The sequence below is a fragment of the Dama dama genome, chromosome 1, assembly GCF_033118175.1.
Source record: "Dama dama isolate Ldn47 chromosome 1, ASM3311817v1, whole genome shotgun sequence".
Classification (NCBI taxonomy): domain Eukaryota; kingdom Metazoa; phylum Chordata; class Mammalia; order Artiodactyla; family Cervidae; genus Dama; species Dama dama.
The window spans coordinates 48,723,807-48,746,020 of NC_083681.1; the positions used below are offsets into that span (position 1 = coordinate 48,723,807).

General features: G+C 36.9%; 2 protein-coding genes and 1 pseudogene across 2 annotated transcripts; 2 read left to right on the plus strand and 1 right to left on the minus strand.

Annotated features, from left to right (window-relative positions):
- Positions 1 to 243: 243 nt before the first annotated feature.
- Positions 244 to 1,185, minus strand: LOC133054157 (olfactory receptor 51V1-like). The gene has a single exon (XM_061138881.1). It carries the CDS (start codon positions 1,183 to 1,185, stop codon positions 244 to 246), a length of 942 nt encoding a protein of 313 aa, XP_060994864.1.
- Positions 1,186 to 1,714: 529 nt separating this feature from the next.
- Positions 1,715 to 4,376, plus strand: LOC133056443 (olfactory receptor 51V1-like; annotated as a pseudogene).
- Positions 4,377 to 20,835: 16,459 nt separating this feature from the next.
- Positions 20,836 to 21,789, plus strand: LOC133056506 (olfactory receptor 52P1-like). Its single transcript, XM_061141913.1, has one exon. It carries the CDS (start codon positions 20,836 to 20,838, stop codon positions 21,787 to 21,789), a length of 954 nt encoding a protein of 317 aa, XP_060997896.1.
- The last annotated feature ends 425 nt before the right edge of the window (positions 21,790 to 22,214 follow it).

A 22,214-nucleotide genomic window follows, 5' to 3' on the forward strand; every position in this document is an offset into this window, starting at 1 on the left:
ATTTTGCTCTACATATTTCTCTGATTTTCAAAAACTAATAAAAAAATTACTTTTTATATTCTTTGCAGGTTAATCATGTTAAATTTGAAGTATAAAACAGTGACAAAAGAAAGAAAATTACTATATATTTGCCTTTAACATGTTAAGTATTTAATATGCAGTTATTGCTGCTAAAAGTCATTATTATTCACCTCTCTTGCGAATACTACCTTCCCTCCCCTCAAACACATTAACCTCTAGAACTCAAGTTTGTTTAATGAACCATCTCTGAATCCTGTTACGGATTTGTTGGGTCTTGATGCTGTAGATGATGGGGTTCATCAAGGGTGGGAAAAGGATGTAGATGTTGCCCATAAGGACATGGACCACAGGCGAGAGGTGCTTCCCAAAGCGGTGTACCATAGTCAGACCAATGATTGGAATATAGAAAACCAGGACAGCACAGGTGTGGGAGACACAGGTCTTCAAGGACTTAAGCCGCTCCTCTCGAGATGCAATAGTCAAGACAGAGTGCAGAATCAATGTGTAGGAGATGAAAATGAGCACTGAATCCAGAAGCAGTGTACAGATCACCAGAGCTAAGGCATACAAGCTATTGAAGCGGATATCAGAGCAGGCCAGCCGGAGTAGGTCCTGGTGCAAGCAGAAGGAGTGGGAGAGGACCCGGCGTCGGCAGTAATGGAAAAACTTCAGGCGGACAATGGGAGCAGTAATAAACAGGAAGCTCCTCCCAAAAATGACCACACCGATGTTGATGATTCTGGTATTGGTGAGGATAGATGTGTATCTAAGAGGATTGCAGATTGCAGTAAAGCGATCAAAGGCCATGGCGAGAAGGACTCCAGACTCCATGCAAGATAACCCATGAACAAAGAAGGTTTGGGCAATGCAAGCATCCAGCCCAATCTCCTGGCTGAGCCCCCAGAGGATCCCCAGCACCGTGTGCGCTGTGGACAACCCCATGCAGAGGTCAGTAAGGGCCAGCATGGCCAGGAAGTAGAACATGGGCTCGTGCAGGCTCGGCTCAGTGCGGATCACATGCAGCACCAGGCAGTTTCCTGAGAGCACCATGACGTAGATGCAGGAGAAGGGGATGGAGAGCCAGGGATAGTGCTGCTCCAGACCAGGGAAACCCGCAAGGAGAAAGGTCGAGTTACTGATTTTAGAACCAGGTCGGACAGACATCGATTTCCAGAGACAGTGACCTCTCAAGGAAAAATGACTGCCTTCAAAAAATCTCTGAAGTAACAGCTGTAATAAGAAATGGATTAGTACAGTAGCTCTTTAAATATACATCCAAGGCTTGTAGTTTTTCAGAAGCTAAGTATTCTCTGAAACAGAGATAAATTTATGCATATACATGAAACTTCCCTGTTATTAGATTTTTGGCCCCATCAGAGGCCATATCCACAAGGTCACCACCAATTTTTAGCTGAATGGTTCACATTACAGGCCTCAAATATGAAGGATCTTTTACTTTGCAAAGAATAATAATGTTTAAGCATGCAAAGTAGAAAAGGAAAACACATTTGGGTTGTTCACATGTAAATCCTGGTGAAATAAACTGCAAAGCACTGCTATTGTGTGGAGGATTAAACTCTGCTTATTACAAAGGCACTAAGTCATTTAAAACAGTCATTTATCAGTGATGTTGTCCATTCCAACACTCATGTTTCAGGGACTTAGTAAAAGATAACTTTCACTCACAGGAGAGATGTTCTTGCCAACCTTGAAAATCGATTGTACTCTTTTTTCTTTTTCCACCTTGGATCACAGTGGCCTTTAGATTCTAGAAGAAGCAAGATTTATGCAGGTGCAAACAGTATAGGAGCCACTGGAGTAAATCCCTGATCCTGGGAGATGTTGAGGATGAGTGATGCAACATATAGTGCCAACGTCCCTTGGGAAGAATGGGAGAAAACCCATGGGGAGTGTGTTCACAGCAGACTTTTCACTTCACCAAGTTTTGAATAATGTTGCGAGTCAGTTCAGTTTAGTTGCTCAGTCATGTCCAACTCTTTGCGACCCCATGGACTGCAGCAGGCCAGGGTTCCCTGTCCATCACCGACTCCTGGAGCTTTCTCAAATTCATGTCCATCAAGTTGGTAATGCCATCCAACCATCTCATCCTCTGTTGTTCCCTTCTCCTGCCTTCAGTCTTTTCCAGCATCAGGGTCTTTTCCAATGAGTAGTTCTTCACATCAGGTGGCCAAAGTATTGGAGTTTCAGCTTCAGGATCAGTGTTCCAATGACTATTCAGGACTGATTTCCTTTAGGATGGACTGGTTGGATCTCCTTGCAGTCCAACGGCCTCTCAAGAGTCTTCCCCAAAACCACAGTTCAAAAGCATCAACTCTTCAGTGCTCAGCTTTCTTTATAGTCCAACTCTAACATCCATACATGATTACTTGGAAAAACCATAGCTTTGACTAGACGGACCTTTGTCGGCAAAGCAGTGCCTCTGCTTTTTAATATGCTGTCTAGGTTGGTCATAGCTTTTCTACCAAGGTGCAAGCACCAAGGTTGCAGTCACCATCTGCAGTGATTTTGAAGCCCCAAAATGTGGTCTCTCACTGTTTCTATTGTTTCCCTATCTATTTGCCTTGAAGAGATGGGACCAGATGCCATGATGTTAGTTTTCTGAATGTTGAGTTTTCAGCTAACTTTTTCCCTCTCCTCTTTCACTGTCATCAAATTAAAAAAAACCAAATCTCACCCTGGGAAATTTGGAAAGGAGCTTTGGACAGAGAGATTCAGGAAGTTTTAGTAGTTTCCTTCCTCCCTGATTGATGTTTACATTTTATTTGAAGGGAAGCAGATATCTCTTATATAAAACAAGTTATTGCTATTAATATCAAATTTCATTTTATTTCCCTGAACTTCATCTACAAGCTCTCTTGTTCTTTTTTGAAAGCATGGCTTAAGTATTCAAAGAGTTGTTGTGCTAGCTAGCAAATATAAAACATTGCTTAAAGTCACATAATTTTGCATACGATTGATAATTCTTATAAGCCAGTTAAAATCAGAGCCTCTATTTTCATAATAACCATATTAAGAAACAATTTTTTTTTTTAACATTTACTATGTGCTAGGAGAGCTTCCCAGGTAGCTCAGCTGTTAAAGAATGTGGCTGCAATGCAGGAGACCTGGATTTGATTCCTGGGTCAGAACCATCCCCTGGAGAATGGATAGGCTACCCACTCCAGTATTCATGTGTTTCTCTGCTGGCTCAGATGGTAAAGAATCCACCTGAAATGCAGAAGTCCTGAGTTTGATTCCTGGGTTGGGAAGATCGCCTGGAGGAGGGTATGACAACCCACCTCTTGCCTGGAGAATCTCCATAGACAGAAGAGTCTGGTGGGCTACAGTCCATGGGGTTGCAAAGAGTTGGACATGACTGAGTAACTAAGCGGAGCACATCATAACTTATTAAACTATTAATACTCTCATTATAATTCTGTAGTTGAAAATATTTAGTTCAGCAAAAACTTACCTAGGATATATTGAAATCTGAAATACAACTGTACACTTTATCTTCTCATATCTCACTCATTTGAAAATATCAAATAATATCAGCTATTTGAAATATGAAATATAATCTATTTTGCTATCACTAAGGTTTCATAATATTTTACAAAATATTAAGTCCTAGGGATCCTGTCGCAGCTCAGCCAGGAAGTCAACCTGGATGCCTGTATTGCCCAAACTTACTTTATGCATCGTCTCTCCCTCACACAGTCTGGAGTCCTTCTTGACATGGTTTTTTATCATTTCACAGGAATCTGTATGTATGTAATCTGTATGTATGGGATATACATCCATATTTACCAACACCAAGATCATCAAAATCAGGCTTGGGATTTTAATTAAGAGTTTTATGTTCATAATTAGGAGTTTTGTTTTCACTGCTCCCATTATCCGTCTGAAGTTTTTCCACACTGCCATTCTTACATACTTTTATTGCTTCTGTCTCCATCAAGACCTGCTGAGGTTTCCTGCTCTGACACCCGCTTCAACAGTTTCTATGCCATGGCTCTGGTTATTTGTACTCTTTTATTTGATTCCGTATGAATTCTTGAGTCCTACATTCTGATCCTGCACTGTCTTGGCTATTCCATCCCAGGAGGAGTGGTTCAGGTCCTTGCAGACCTGTGTCTCTCACATCTGTGCTGTCTTGCTTTTCTATATTCCAATCATCAGTCTGACTATGGCGCACCGCTTTGGGAAGCACCTCTCTTCTGTGGCCCGTGTCCTCACGGGCAACATCTGCATCATCTTCCCAGCTTTGATGAACCGCATCATCTACAGTGAAGACCCAAGAGATCCGTGCTAGGATTCGGAAGTGGTTCTCTATGAAAGGGAGTGAAACATTTTAAATCAAAAGCTGGTTAGTTTCAGAAAACTTTTGGCAAAGAAGGAAAGTATATTGAACATTAAAACTTTATATGACATGCCATTATCATGTGAAAAATTTCAAGATTTATAAATATCAAGAATGGTAAAAACCCTTATTTCTAAATTTACTCATTAAGTATAATGTTGAAAGTTCTGATCATAGATTTACTCATCAGAGATCCCTATCATTTTTGTCTAGGAAAAGGTAATATTTACAATTGTCCAGAAAAAAATCACCACTTGGTATGACTGCCTTGATCAACTTAGAAGTTACAAGTGGTTTCTAACTTTAAGTGATGTTTTCAGACTGGTTCACTCATGAGCTGTTCAAAAGCACCATCAGCCTTCTCTTCTTATTGAAGCATCAATTGATAACTTTGTATCTAGCTTCTGGGAGGAACTTTTATCACTATCATTTTTACATCTATAAATGGCTACCAATCTCACAATCTTAATTATAGTCATTGATGTCCTTTAATTCTAAGACTGCTGTCTTTTCCAGTTCTGCATAAATGCCCCATTTAAAGTGAAACAGGAGAGTGAAAAATTTAGCTTAAAACTCAACATTCAGAAAACTAAGATCATGGCATCCGGTCCCACCACTTCATGGCAAATAGATGGGAAAGAAATGGAAACACTGACAGACTTTATTTTGGGGGGCTCCAAATCACTGCAGATGGTTATTGCAACCATGAAATTAAAAGACACTTGCTCCTTGGAAGAAAAGCTATGACTAACCTAGACAGCATTTTAAAAGCAGAGACATTACTTTACCAACAAAGGTTCGTCTATTCAAGTCTATGGTTTTTCCAGTAGTCATGTATGGATGTGAGAGTTGAACTATAAAGAAAGCTGAGCGCTAAAGAATTGATGCTTTTGAATTGTGGTGTTGGAGATGGCTCTTGAGGGTCCCTAGGACTGCAAGGAGATCCAAGCAGTCCATCCTAAAGGAAATCATTCCTGAATATTCATTGGAAGACTAATGCTGTAGCTGAAACTCCAATACTTTGGCCACCTGATGGGAAGAACTGACTCATTTGAATAGACCCTGATGCTGGGAAAGATTGAAGGCAAGAGGAGAAGGGGATGACAGAGGATGAGATGGTTTGATGGCATCACTGACGTGATGGACATGAGTTTGAGTAGGCTCTGGAGGTCAGTGATGGACATGTTAGCCTGGCATGCTGCAGTCCATGGAGTCTCAAAGAGTCAACTTGACTGAGTGACTGAACTGAACTGAACTTACCTACTTTATTGAATCTTATTTTTCTGTATTTGCTTACCAGTAAGGCACAAAGTCTTTGGTAGAATCATTTCATACTGATGGAGAAATATATTACTCTATAATCAATATGAGGTGAGAAGATAAGCCATTTGGGAAATCAACGAAGCCTATTCTGTATTACAAACCAGTAGAATTGCCATTCATGAGGCCATTCTCATAAGGGAGATTATATTGTTGTCTTTTTTATTGCTAGCAACAAATCATCTTCATTATCCTTATCCTTATTACCAAATTGGAAGAAATACTAACAAATATGCTATTAGATGGATCTTCCCTGGTGTTTCAGATAGTAAAGAATCTGCCTGCAATGTGTGAGATGCAGGTTCGATCCCTGGGTCAGGAAGATCCCCTGGAAAAAGAATGGTTGGGAAGGTCCTCTGGAGAAGGGAAAGGATACTCATTCCAGTGTTCTGGACTAGAGAATCCCATGGACTGTATAGTTCATGAGGTCACAAAGAGTCAGACATGACTGAGTGACTTTCACTTCACTTCACTTCACCCACTCCAGTATTCTTGGCTGGAGAATTCCATGGACAGAGGAGCCTCTCGTGCTACAGTCCATGGGTCACAAACAATTGGACATGACTGAGCAACTAACACTTTGACATTCATGATACTAGATAAAGCAAATCTTGATTACTTTCTAGACCTCTGTCAATGAATTTGTTAGACCAAAATTGGTAAACATTACATCTCCTTAAAAATTTCTCCAAATATTTCCACTCAGAACCACATCCCCTGTTCTGTACCAGAGACTCTGAATTAGTCATTTCATTACTTAATCTTTATAGCATGCATTCTGAACAGGCAATACTATCTTTGACACAAATGTAAAACATATTAAGGCACAGCAGATATGAAACAAGTTAACTAGTTGCAAATAAATAAATACACACACTGTTGTTCTGTTGCCCAGTCATGTCTGATTTTGTGATCCCATGAACTGTAGCATGCCAGGCTTCCCTGTCCCTCACAATCTCCCAAAGTTTGCCCGAGTTCATGTCCATTGCATCAATGATGCAGTCCAGCCATCTCATCCTCTGATGCCCTCTTCTCTTCCTGCCCTCAATCTTTCTCACCATCAGGGACTTTTCCAATGAGTCAGTTTGTTTGCATCAGGTGACCAAAATACTGGAAATTCAGTACTTTATAAATATACACAGTATCTTATAAATATACACTTTAAGTATTTATTACATAATATTTATGTGTGTATTAGACATACACATTCAGTACTTTTAAATATATACATTGCTGCTGCTGCTGCGAAGTTGCTTCAGTCGTATTAAGGGCTCTTAAATTTCACTCTTAATTAAAAATGTTTAAAATAGAAAAAGAAGAGTTGAGGAAGAATTGTACATAGAGAAAATGTGAGTGTCTTCTTAGATTTCTTTGGAGTCTTATATTTTGGAAATTAATAAAAAACTGAACAAATCACAAATGGTGCAGTGGATTAACAATAAAAATCTTCAAGGGTAGCATGGCATCCAGTTCACTATATCAGATTCAACTTTTCTCCCTACTTCTCAGTAAAATTTATTTAAATGTACATCAAAAGATAAACGTCGACGCCTCACACCCACCCCTGACCCTCACCTGGGCAGACAGCACTTGTTAGTGCCCATTTGGCCTTGTGACACACGGCGGCCTGGGCAAGATGACCCTCCATTAACCTCAAATCTCATTGTCTTGTTTATAATCTGTTTTACATGTGGGTCACTAGGGTATTTACTGTCTCCTGTGCAACCTTAATTATGGCTTTAATTCTTTCTTCCTGAGCTCAGAGAAAGACTTCCCATTTCCCTATTCAAGCTAATACTCAAGCCAATCTTTTATACCTTGTATATGAAGTCACCTTGGGTCCCTCATGTTTAAGATCTTATTACTTCAGCCTCACACAGTACAAAAAGCAGTCTTTCTGTTTTCTCTCTCACCCAAGAGGATTCTTGCCTCCGAGAGCTAACTTCCTGTTCTTGTGGCCCCTCTGATTTCACTTTAATAAAAACAGCTGTTACCTCCACAAAATAAGTAAATAAATAAAAGTTTAAAACAGAAAAAGTAGAAGGATATAATAGACCTGAAAACACTGTGAACCAATTCAAATAATTAAGATTTATACAATTTTCACACAGCAGTAGGATACAAATTCTATTCAAGTTCCCATAGACTGTAAACTAGGAGACTCTGAAACACAGCCGGGGACAGACATGAAACAAGGTGCAAAGACGTCATGGTCTAAAGGTATGGACATCATACAGAGTCTGTTCTCTTACCTCTATGGAATTATGTTAGAAATTAATATCAGATCTACTATATCTTTCTACGGGGGAAGGAAACGGCAACCCACTCCAGTATTCTTGCCTAGAGAATCCCGTGGACAGAGGAGCCTGGTGGGCTCTGTCCCTCGCACAGAGTCGGAGGTGACTAAAGAGACTTAGCATGCATGCCTTGGAGAAGGAAATGGCAACCCGCTCCAGTGCTCTTGCCTGGAGAATCCCAGGGACGGGGGAGCCTGGTGGGATGTCATCTACGGGGTCGCACAGAGTCAGACACGACTGAGGTGACTTAGCAGCAGCAGCAGCAGCATATCCTTCTACTTCCCTTTATACTCACTCTATTAATTTTTAAGAGCTTGATATTGAAACTCCAACTAAAAATCATGTTTACTTAAAAACAAGAATAAGAATCTGTAGGCTAATATTTAATGTTAATTTCCTGGTTTTTATCATTGAAGTCTGACTGTATAAGTTGTTAATATTAGGGAAGCTGAAGGAAGGGTAAATGCTTTCCTTTCTGTCCCAGTTTTAGAGCTTTCCTGGAATTCTCAAATTATTTCTAATAAAAATTTTTTTATAAAGAACAGAGACCTAAAAAAATATATACATATATATAATTTTAATATATAGTGGAACTGTATATAACCTTGTTCTTTATTTTCAATGTCTCCTGTAAATGTGTTATCATACTTTCATAATTAAAAAAATAAAAATGAAAATAAAACTTATGGAAATAGGACCTATAAAAAGAGGGATGGGATAGGGAGGGAGGTAGGAGGAAGGGTTTGGGATCAGGGACACATGAACACCTGTGCCTGATTCATGTCCATGTATGGCAAAAACCACCACAATATTGTAAAGTAATTAGCCTCCAATTAAAGCAAATAAATTAATTTTTAAAAGGACAAACTATAAAGAAGAAAATTAATTTTAAAAATGAGTTCAAACACCTTGATAATAAGGAAAACCAGAGATTGAAAACGTGGAAGTTATTTCCATTGTGTAATGAGACTATATTGTGAATGGAGCTGTCTTAAAAAATATATTTGATAATTTATTTCTCTTTACTTTGTGAACTGAAATGAATCACCAATTCAAATAAATGGGAAAGAAACTTTTATTCCATCTAATTTATAGTGAAACAGGTACAGTTTTAAAAAACAATGACTGCTTGCAAATGAAAAAAGATTTTTCATAGGTTGTTGTCATAATTCCCTTCAAAGAATGGAAATAATAAGAGATTCCCACTATAGCATGAGAATTTCATGTTATTTCTTTATTTATTAGTCAATGAAATGAATTGAGAAATTAATTATAATGTTAAACTGTGATGGAAGAAAGCAATATTCTTATTTATACCAAATATACTATAATTGCAAAATACAGTAATTTTTTCCTAACAACTTGTTAAAATTATAAACTTTTATCAAGTAGCACATTCTGAAAATAAATCATTTACTTTAAAAAATGCCACTAGAAAGTAAAATAGAAAGACAAATCCTATTAACAAATGTAGCACTTCTAGGTATTAAAGGGCAGAAACACATTTAGAAATCATTAACACTCTGATAATTGTAAGAGCATCCACTTGAGGAAAGAGAACCACATTCTCTACTCTATTTAACTATTTTAGTCCTCCTAAAACAAGTCTACAGTTTCAGTGTGACTAAGTTACAACACTTTTAACTTACATTCTTTTATATAGCCTCTGAGGCAGGTTAAACAAGAAATAGAAAAAAAATTAAAGAGTAGTTTTTAAAATTAGTAAAGAATGTTACAAAGCAACACTATTTGATACAATGGGATATATGAACAAAGAATACCCATACTTCTGAATATAAAAGAACATTATGTAAAAGAATATGTGGATTGTTTAATGGCCATTTGGGAAATTTAAAGCTAATTTTACACCAAATTTGCTTGACCTAAAAGCAAATATCACAATATTCCCAAATAATTTATAGGTAGATCAATATTATATCCACAAAAATGAAACAGTAAAATTAAAGAGAAACATTTTCTCTGTGAGGATTTTTCCTAGCTTCTTTTTTTATTTTAGCTTTTATTTTTTTTATTTTTTATTTTTTTATTAGTTGGAGGCTAATTACTTCACAACATTTCAGTGGGTTTTCTCATACATTGATATGAATCAGCCATAGAGTTACACGTATTCCCCATCCCGATCCCCGCTCCCACCTCCCTTCCCCCTGGTCCTCCCAGTGCACCAGGCTGGAGCACTTGTCTCATGCATCCCACCTGGGCTGGTGATCTGTTTCACCATAGATAGTATACATGCTGTTCTTTCGAAGCATCCCACCCTCACCTTCTCCCACAGAGTTCAAAAGTCTGTTCTGTACTTCTGTGTCTCTTTTTCTGTTTTGCATATAGGGTTATCGTTACCATCTTTCTAAATTCCATATATATGTGTTAGTATGCTGTAATGTTCTTTATCTTTCTGGCTTACTTCACTCTGTATAATGGGCTCCAGTTTCATCCATCTCATTAGAACTGATTCAAATGAATTCTTTTTAATGGCTGAGCTTTTCATTTAAAATATATATTTTTTTAAAGTGCATGGTTCAATGGTGCTTAGTATGTTCACGTTGTGCAATCTTACACTGTTATATAAAGCCTTAACGGACTTTTTTCTCCTTTTTTTCACAATTCTTGTTTTTAAATTGGAGTATAATTGCTTTACAACGTTGTGTTAGTTTCTGCTGCACAACAACGTGAATCAGCCATATGTATACGTATATCTTCTCTTTGTCATCCTCCCTCCCACTGACCCAATCCCGTTCCTCTAGGTCATCACAGCGCGGAGCTGAGCTTCCCCTGCTATACGCAGCTTCCTGCTATTTGTTTCACGCATGGTAGTGTATATATGTCAATCCTATTCTCTCAATTTGCCCAACCCTCTCCTTTCCATTCTGTGTCCAAAGTCCATTCTCTATGTCTGCATTTCTCTTCCTGCCCTGCGAACTGGTTCATCATAAGCTAGTTGTTGTCATCATTGTCAACCAAGTCCTGTCCTACTCCTTGCGACCCCATAGACTGTAAGCCTGCTAGGCTCCTCTGTCCATGGGATTTCCCAGGCAAGAATACTGGTTTGAGTTGCCTCCCCAGTAAGGACAGGAAAGGAGAGTTCATAAAATGAGGATCAATTACATTGACTACACACAAGCATGTGTGTCTGTGTGTGTTTGTGGTGTGTTTAATGGCTAAGTCCTGTTCCTCTCTTTTGAAACCCCATGGAGTGTAGCCCACCAGGCTCCTCTATTCAACAGATTTCCCAGACAAGAATAATGAAGTGGGTTGACATTTCCTTTCCCAAAGGATCTTTCAGACCCAAGAATAGACCTGCATTCCCTGCATTGCAGGGGGATTCTCTATCATTGAGCCACCAGGGAAGTCACACACATGCACATAGATATATAAAAATGACAGGAAATCTCAAACCCTTAAAATAAGCAGAATTCAACACATGGCAAGAATTAATTTGCTTAGGCAAAACATTCTTATAAATCAATATAACAAAGGATAAAACAAGCAAACAGAAAGAATACATAGAGCTTGTCAATACTTAGAAAAGAAATTAAAATGGCCAATAAATACGGAAAGATATTCATTCACATTTAAAATTTAAAAACCTCCAAATTTGAATAATACAGGAAATAAAATTTCATAGTTGGTAGACAAATGAAATATTAAAATTGACTCTCAGGATCCAGAGTTGCTAAGGTTAAAAGACCAAAGACTTGTATATACTTTTGATATGGCTGAAAGCTAGCAAAATATTTTTGAAGGTACACACACCAATGATATTCAGATATTAAATCACACATGTTAACAATGAAATCTCTTATTTAGGTTAGATTGAGGAACTGCTAAAGTATATATCCTTCTATAAATTCTATACCTTTGGGTATTTTAACTAATTATTATTAATTTTATAATAATAAAATTATTAAGGTATATTATTTGTTTTAAAAGTTGTGCCATGAAATGACACTTAGAAAAGAAATTAAAATGGCCAATAAATACGGAAAGATATTCATTCACATTTAAAATTTAAAAACCTCCAAATTTGAATAATACAGGAAATAAAATTTCATAGTTGGTAGACAAATGAAATATTAAAATTGACTCTCAGGATCCAGAGTTGCTAAGGTTAAAAGACCAAAGACTTGTATATACTTTTGATATGGCTGAAAGCTAGCAAAATATTTTTGAAGGTACACACACCAATGATATTCAGATATTAAATCACACATGTTAACAATGAAATCTCTTATTTAGGTTAGATTGAGGAACTGCTAAAGTATATATCCTTCTATAAATTCTATACCTTTGGGTATTTTAACTAATTATTATTAATTTTATAATAATAAAATTATTAAGGTATATTATTTGTTTTAAAAGTTGTGCCATGAAATGACACTTAGCATTATTTTCCTTAATTTTTACAAAATAGTTGAATCAAACTCTAAAAATCACCTTTTGTTCTAAATTTAGTCTATATTTTCCTGATGACAAAATGTAAGAAAAAAATATCAGAATCTGGTTTATGTAATAGAGAAATATTTACAAATACCACCAAATCTTGGCTGGAGTGCTTTTAAAATTAACCATTCTCAACAGGATTTTTCAAGAAAGTAAAATTAACTTGAGGTGCAAAAGATAATTTGTGGAGAAATGGCTGTGATTTTCTGAGTTCTAAGATATCCAAAATTTTATTTGTTATGAACACTTGTCAAAAAGAATAGCTTTGAAAATTGAGACAAGATTTTTCTGTCTTGGAAAACACCACAGACTACTCAGATCTGATTAATGAGCACGTCTTTTGATGCAAATTTTAATTCCTATTTTCATTTGCTAAAATATATCTATGTGAGCTAAATGCATCAAGCTGGTTGCATCTAAATTTCTGTCAAGAAAAGTACTGCCTTTCTATGGCTCACAATTTATAATGGGTAGAACTGCATGGTTACTTATATGACATCAGAGTCAGGTTTTATTGTAATCAAAATCGGTTTCTTTCAATCAAAGAGATAATAGTCACAAAACATGAAAGTTGCTGGCAGTCTGTAACACCTTCGCATCACTTATTTAAAATAATGTTAGTACCATGGGCAAAAAATTAGGTTATTATCTTGATTTTATGATCAAGTTATTAATAAGGGCAGAGATTCATAATTTTCATTTCATGGAATAGTCTGTCCAGATGTAGTGGAGAATTCCATGAGCAAAAAAACCTCACGGGCTACAGTCTATGGGGTCACAAACAGTCAGACACGACTGAAGAGCTAACACTTGCACGTTCAGTTACGTTAGTATTAAGAGAAATGGATTATCTGAAATATATGAATCATTAGAGTATCAGTTAGTTACCACAGAAGACAGGAAAATATCAGAAACTTTAAATATAAAAGTACAAGCAACATAACTTCTGAACTGCTGGTAGGAAAATAGGTGGGAGAATACACCTGAGCTTGTACCTAGGAGCATATGTGTATATGGTGAGAACTAGCAGGCCAAAAGGCACAAGTGCAAAGGTATCATAAAATGGAGATCCTCAGAGTCTGCGTTTTCAGATCTCGCTAGCCTTGGTATGTCCTGTGTCCTATATTAATTTCCAGATTCTATGTTTCCACAAATTTCACTTGCAATTGTTAATCTTCTCACAGCCTTTTCTATGGGCTAATTTGATCAGCAGGACAGTAACGCTGGGCGCTACAGGTATGTCTCTAGAGACTGTATTTTCCAAATAGGAACAGATGAGCTCTATCCACACACAAGCTCTGGGGAACCACAGTGTTACATGTCCTCCCTTGTGTTAATATGTCTGTGCATAGTCCTGGCCCAGTCTTATTTTCCCTTCATCTCTATGTCTCCTATGTGTATAATCAGGGGACTTCTGGACCTTCCAAATCCTGAAGAGAATCATGAGCGTCACAATATTTCATCACTAGGAAACCTTAGCTACCAACTTTCCACAGAGGACTCATTGTCCAAATCCCCCCACCACTGTTATGTGTTTTAACCATTCCCAAACAAGTGGCTTTATATGGACACTACAATGGAAAACGATCATTTGAGGATTTGAACATAGCCACAAGTTGTCTTATTATATGAGGTATTATTTCAGATAAAGTATGTGGAAGTCAAGTCATAAAGAAATTGTCTAGATACTGAAGTGATACATTGTCTAGATACAAACTGAACATATTCATGTTTATAACTGACATAAGTAGTCTTTCAGTAATGTGATTTGATACTAGAAAATGAAAATGAAATGTTCTCAAAGTTAAAATAGTTCTGATGCAATTGTTGCAGTTATTTTTAGTTTTTAAGTCTTGTCTGATTTTTTTTTTTTTTTTTTTTTTGTGATCCCATGGACTGTAGCCTTCCAGGCTCCTCTGTCCCTGGGATTTTCCAGGCAGGAATCCTGGAATGTGTTGCCATTTCCTTCTCCAAGGGATCTTCGTGACTCAGGGATTGAACACCCATCTCCTGCATTGGAGGTGGATTCTTTATCACTGAGCCACCTGGGAAGCCCTCCTGATGCAATATCTTTTTAATGCAAGAATTGAGGTTCCTTTAACAGAGTTGTTTCTGTATATGAAACTCATGGTAGTCATACTGTTGAAAGAATATACCTTAGAAAAGAGGTTTAAAAAAATGAAAAGCAGAAAATGATTCTGCAGACACTGGCCATCTCTGGAGGGTCTAATGCTTGAGTTGCAGGATAAAAACCTATGATACTTAAGTTACACTAAAACGTCCAGTTTTCACTTGGAATTTATTGGGAGCTTATTGGGTTTCAGTACAGTATTTTTAATGAGGCTCATAGCCTCATGCTGGAGATGAATATGAGAATGAACAGGGGCATTTGATTTAATAACACTTAAATTCTCAATAGTTTTAGGCAAACATGTACCTATTTTGCACAAGTTTTACTTATCCATAGTAGAAATAAATTGATGTCAAAAATAGATAATATTCAATTTTACTTCAAGAACCATGTGAGCTATGGGCTGAGTAAAATGTAAAGCAAAAAAGTATTAGTAAGTTTAAGTCACTGCAATTCACTAAGAGAAAGTGTACAGGTGGTAAACGGAAGAGTACTTTTAGGAGAATCAAAGTTATTGATATAGTGAATAGTATAAATGTAGATCACTGGTTTAGAGCAAACATGGAGATGGAAAGTGATTATTTCTTTTTTCTGTCTTTAGATGGGATGGTAACATAAGCATATATTTTAAAATGTTTTCATGTAGAATAGGAAATTTGAAGTAACATAATTCATAACAATTTCAAAGCCATGATATTTAATATTGCATAAAGACAAAGTTAATTACAAACAAAGCTAGTGGAGGTGAATGGAATTCCAGTTGAGCTATATCCTAAAAGATGATGCTGTGAAAGTCCTGAAATCAATATTCCAGCAAATTTGGAAAACTCAGCAGTGGCCACAGGACTGGAAAAGGTCAGTTTTTATTCCAACCCCAAAGAAAAGCAATGCCAAAGAATGCTCAAACTACCGCACAATTGCACTCATCTAACACGCTAGCAAAGTAATGCTCAAAATTCTCCAAGCCAGGCTTCAACAATACATGAACCATGAACTTCCAGATGTCACGTTGGATTTAGGAAGGGCAGAGGAATCAGAGATTAAATTGTCAACATCCAATGAATCATTGAAAAAGCAAGAGAGTTCTAGAAAAACATCTACTTCTTTATTCACTACCTCAAAGCCTTTGACTGTGAGTATCACAAGAAACTGTGGAAAATTCTTCAAATGCTGGGAATACCAGACCACCTGATCTGCCTCCTGAGAAATCTGTATGCAGGTCAAGAAGCAACAGTTAGAACTGGACATGGAACAACAGACTGGTTCCAAATCAGGAAAGGAATACATCAAGGCTGTATATTGTCACCCTGCTTATTTTAACTTATATGCAGGGTGTATCATGAGAAATGCTGGACTGGATGAAGCACAAGCTGGAATCAAGATTGCCAGGAGAAATATCAATAACCTCAGATATGCAGATGACACATCTCCCTTTGGCAGAAAGTAAAGAAGAACTAAAGAGCCTCTTGATGAAAGTGAAAGAGGAGAGTGAAAAAGTTGGCTTAAAACTCAACATTCAGAAAAATAATTTCATGGCATCAGTCCCATCACTTCATGGCAAATAGATGGGAAAACAGTGGAAACAGTGATAGACTATTTTCTTGGGCTCCAAAATCACTGCAGATGGTGACAGCAACCATGAAATTAAAAGATGCTTGCTCCTTGAAAGAAAAGTTATGACCAACCTAAATAGCATATTAGAAAGCAGAGATGATACTTTTGTCAACAAAGGTCCATCTTGTCAAAGCTATGGTTTTTCCAGTAGTAGTGTATGGATGTGAGAGTTGGATTATAAAGAAAGCTAAGTGCTGAAGAATTGATGCTTTTGAACTGTGGTGTTGGAGAAGGCTCTTGAGACCCTTGAACTGTAAGGAGATCCAAGCAGTCCATCCTAAAGGAAATCAATCCTGAATATTCATTGGAAGGACTGATGCTGAAGCTGAAATGGCAATACTTTGGCCACCTGATGGGAAGAACTGACTCATTTGAAAAGACCCTGATGCTAGGAATAATTGAAAGTGGAAAGAGAAGGGGACGACTGAGGATGAGATGGTTAGATGGCATCACCATCTCAATGGACATGAGTTTGAGTAAACTCTGGGAGTTGGTGATGGAAAGAGAGGCCTATTGTGCTGCAGTCCATGGGGTCACAAAGAGTTGGACACAACTGAGTGACTGAACTGAAAGACAAGGTGGTAAGTTTAGGTTTGTTGAATTTATTAATTAACATTTTTTGGGTATTCACTATGTTTCAGCCACTTTTTAAAGGCAAACATTTATTTTAGTATGCTTTTATTTCCATGAATCTTCTCTTTTGTTATAGAAACCATTGGAGTATTCTTTATTTCCATCATCCTTAGTAGGAAACCAAGAAAAGGAAAGGTTAAATAAATTTTTGAGATGGAGAGAAAACATCTCTTAAGTAGAACAGCCAGAATTTCTACCTAGTGAATGCTATTGTTTGAATATTATCTCTCACAAAAATAGCTACTACTTATTAGATACTAACTATATGCTCATATATATTATATATACATAATACACAAAACAACAAAACAAAAGTAAGGTATATTTCTATTACCCACATTTTAGAGTTGGGAATACTGAGATATAATTTAAAGGACTTAATTCTCTATAGCTATATGATTTCCTCAGTAGTATTCAATAGAGCAGATGCAGAATCAAAGGATTTAGATGCAAAGATGATGTTTTCCAAAACAGACAAGAAAAAAAAGAAAGGAAATAAGAAATGTGAGTATTCTGATGAGCACATTTTGCAGTTATGTTTCGCAAAGTCTGTTTATCTAGAGAAAAGGAACTTGAGCTCGGTGTTAAAATTTGGAAGAAGAGTAGGCGGTGGTTCCTATGATGCAATATTTTGGAATTAATGTTTTCAGAGGAGCACAATTATAGAAGATAATAGATACATGTGTGATGATATAGAGTGTAGTGTAATTCATTGTTGGAGGAAGGAAACTGGGAATAATGAATGAACACTGGGATTCATCCATATACAGTACAAAGTTATCTATTAATGTAACAATAAAACAGGCTTGATTATGCAGGCCTAACAGTACTTCAATGAATGGATTTGAATTCTGGTTACTTTTAGACATCAAAGAAGATGATGAAGAGTGTTTTTTTGTGGGTGGTTTGAAAGTGAAGTGAAATGAAAAATTGTGCAAGGAGTGAGGCTCTTGACCACTCTCCATTTTACCCCAATTTAAGAGAAGGGCGTACTTAAGAAAGTTATCGTTTTATTTATCTTATCATCTCTTTCCCTTCTTTCTTTTTTCTCTATAGGATGAGAGAATGTGCTGAAATTTTGTGAGATAAAACTGAAGTTATAGACATGAGATAAATAATCTTTCATTTCTCTAGCTTTTTTAATGGAAAAAAATTGGTATTAATTAGTTTTCAAAGTATAATTGCTTTGTATAAATACAAAGAGAAAGATGTTAAGTAGCTTTGACTGAAAGGGACCAGGCTACCTTCAGGGAATTGCAGATGTTCAGTTTTATTTAGGCCTATTTTGAATGAAATTGATTAGGTTGTTCATTACTTTATATTCAGCAGACAGATTTACAACCTGCTGTTGTATCTGTTTCTGAAACATATAGATACAATATTCCTTCTGCCTCCAGGCTTTGGCATTGCATTAGGGTCAGTTAGCAGAGAGTCCCTTACTTGGAATTTTGCCCCTTCATGGTGCTAGAACAAATGTTGCTTTGCATACTACCTATTACAAATTAAATCCAGCTATTTATATAATGTCTTATATAATGCTCTTCAAGATATCCCAAACAATATTTCACATTTCCCCAGAAAGCTCCACTATCCATTTAAGTGTATCTCATATGCTGGCAAGAGCATGCACACAGTCATTTAGGTAAAAAAATCTCATAGTTACCTTCGCTCCTTGACCTTGCAACTTTAATAGTGAAATCAAGCAACCATTAAATATTGCTGACTTGAATTATTTACTATCCATTAAATATAGCATATCTCATCCATCTCCATCTCCTTCAGCTATGATATTCAATGCTGCCCACATATTTTATGGCAGTTTATAGTTTTCAAGGTCTCATTGTCACAAGTATCTTCATATGATTCTTACTCTGAACTTGTCCTTTTCTTGTGATAACTGTCTTCTAACCTTCCTAGGACAGAGTTTCCTTCTAGTATCATAATTCTGGGATGTGCTTCTCATTCTTCATAAGACACATTTTAAAAAAATTCTAATTGATAATATATCTAGAATCTTGCTCCTGCATGCCCCTGGTATGAAAGCTCATTAAATGTTAATAAATATTTCTATTGAAAATACTCTTCTGTTTGAATTTTCAAATACTACATGTGTAGACAAAAACTTTCTGAATATAATATGTGCATTAAAATATACGTGTCTGGACCTATGCCCAGTATTTGGGGTGTTTCCTTGTAAGAATATAAGAATTCAAATTTAACTTAGTCATTAAAAGTATTTAGAAGACTTTAGATATCAAACCTTACCTAAAGTATAGGAACCCAGACTTAGTGGATTACTACAACAGAAATGAGTCCTATAAACTCAGACAGAGGTAAGGACTTTAGGCGAGAAGCTAGGAGTACTGAGTATATAAATAATGAGATTTAAATTTAATAAGAAGAGCAACTGATACCTTTCTAGGTTTTTTTCATGCTTCAGAATTTTTTCTGCTTTTGGAAGACCCCAAAACTCAAATGACTGTTTGGCAGAGGAATAGGTGTACAACAAGCTAGACAATACACATAGAAATATAAACATGATTTTTCTCCAAGAAAATTTCTTAGGATTAAAAAAAAAAACTTAATTGTTTGTGATATTAGCACAAGTAAATTAATTGACAACTAAAGATGCATTTGGTAATATCACAAGCAATTAATTATCTGAAAGGGTAAAGAAGCAAAATTTTCAAAAAAGAAAAAAATTGGAAGGTGTGGGAGGTATCATTTGCAACCGTTATTTTCATCTCTTAAAAATGTTAAATAACTTTACATGTAAATCTTTTAATTATATATCATAACTTTTGTGGGATGTTGAACAAAATTAACTATTCTTTATGGTTCAGAAAAGCCAGTTCATCATTACGACCGAAAACATAGTATAGGCTGAAAAAAATTGTGTGGGTTAACACATGTCGTTACATAATTACTTATTTTTCAGTCACATAGAAAGACCAAATTGTGTAAGTATAGCCATGGCAAAACCTTGTATTTAGAGAATATGCATTTAAAATTTTAATGGCCTATTTGCATCGTTCTACTGTTTTCAGCAGGCATTCCACACTTTTAGAATGTGCTTGTGATGTACTTATATCTTCTGATTATCTTTAAGATCTTTTAAGATATTTTCTGAAATAAAAATGCATTAACCAAGAGTGAGGATAGGAGTTTATTTTTAGTGTTCATAAGAATTTTGGTTCCACTTAAATTGTTTGTATTTCTTTTTCTTCTTTCCTGATTTTTAGTTTGTCTGTGAGCTAGTACACTGTTAAAGCTACAGTTGCCTTCTGTGTGTGTGCTCAGTCCTGTCTGACTCTGTGTATGGACTGTGGCCCTCCAGGCTCCTCTGTCTGTGGGATTTTTCCAGCAAGAATACTAAAGTGCGTTGCCATTTCCTTCTCCAGGGGATCTTGCCAACCCAGGGATCGAACACATGTCTCCTATGTCTCCTATGATGGCAGGCAAATTCTTTACCACTAAGCCATCTGGGAAGACCAACTGCCTTTTGTATAACCTGTTAATTATTGTGTGCATGAATGTGTCTCTGTGTATTTCTACATGCATTTTCACACTTGATCAAAAATTCCCTAAGAATAGTGCTTTGTGTTCTTTCATACAACCCAGAAGACGGTTCTTTGGATTGTTTATGTCACACAAACTAGACACACAGAAGCAGAGATTTTATCATGACCTGCTTACTTATTAGATAATAAAAATGAAAGAATGGAATACAATAAAACTGTAAGTCAGGAGAAAAATTTTAAATAACAATGCAGTCTTCTTAATTGCAGATGAAATATTTGAATTTAATATGATAAAATAATTTACCTATCCATAGAATAACAGAAGTTTTGGGAAAAGTCAGCTCCTCAGAAAGATCATTAAGTATCTAAAATTTTCATATACATGGCCATGGAAGAATTAATCTTGTCATCCTGCTTTTTGCTCATAGGAAGAGTCACTTGCCTATTATTATCTGAGCATGGGAACTGTCCAGTTTTAACATGGCAGACAATGCTACTCATCACTACATTTCATCTTTCTTCTTGGTTGGTATTCCTGGCTTGCAAGATTTTCACTGCTGGATCGGCATTCCTGTCTGCCTCCTGTTTTCCCTGACCATGCTGGGGAACAGTATAATCATCATTACCATCAAACTAGAGCCAAGCCTCCACCAGCCTATGTATTTCTTCCTTTGCATGCTGGCAGTGAATGATATGGCCCTTGCCTCTTCCACAGCCCCCAAGATGCTTGGCATCTTTTGGTTGGATGCACATTGGATTGACTTTGATATCTGCTTAGCACAGTTGTATTTCATCCACACGTTTTGCATAATTGAGTCAGCCCTCTTAGTTGCCATGGCCTTTGATCGCTATGTAGCTATTTGCATCCCACTACATTATACAACCCTCCTGACAACAACAATGGTAGTTAAAATGGGTCTAGCTAGTGTGGTCCGAGCTATCTTCATGGTTTTGCCAGGTTCCTTTCTCATTAGAAGACTACCATATTATACCAAATATGTCATCAATCATGCCTATTGTGAGCACATGGCTGTGGTGAAATTGGCTAGTGCAAACACCCATGTTAACAGAACATATGGAATCTCTGTGGCCCTTTCAGTGATGGTATTGGACCTCGGGCTCATAGCCACATCCTATCTCAAAATCCTTCAGGCGGTCTTCCGGCTCTCCTCTCAGCATGCCCGCTCAAAAGCACTGGGCACCTGTGCCGCCCATGTGTGCACCATCCTTGTCTCCTACACACCTGCCCTCTTTAGCTTTCTAACGCACCGCATTGGCAAGAAGGTGCCTCCAAGTGTCCATATCATTTTTGCAAGTTTGTACCTTCTGGTGCCCCCCACAGTCAATCCCTTGGTATATGGTGTCAAGACAAAGCAGATTCATGACCGGGTGATTGGTCTCTTTTTCCTAAACAAAAAAATTTCTGAAAACTAAAACATGTAAATTCCAGTCCAAATTTGTAGAACATGATCCTCAAAGTCATGGCTACAGTGATGAATAACTCAGCCCTAGTCTCCAACTATTTTTTCTGGGGTTTTCTATGACTTACTTATGACAAACTGTGGAAAAATTCTTCAATAGATGGGAATACCAGAACACCCGACCTGCCTCCTGAGAAATGCATATTCAGATCAAGAAGCAAGAGTTAGAATGGGACATGGAACAACAGACTGGTTCCAAATAGGGAAAGGAGTATGTCAAGGTTATATATTGTCACCCTGCTTATTTAACTTATATGCAGAGTACATCATGCAAAATGCCAGGTTGGATGAAGCACAAGCTAGAATCAAGATTGCTGGGAGAAATATTTATAATGTCAGATATGCAGATGACACCACCCTTATGGCAGAAAGCAAAGA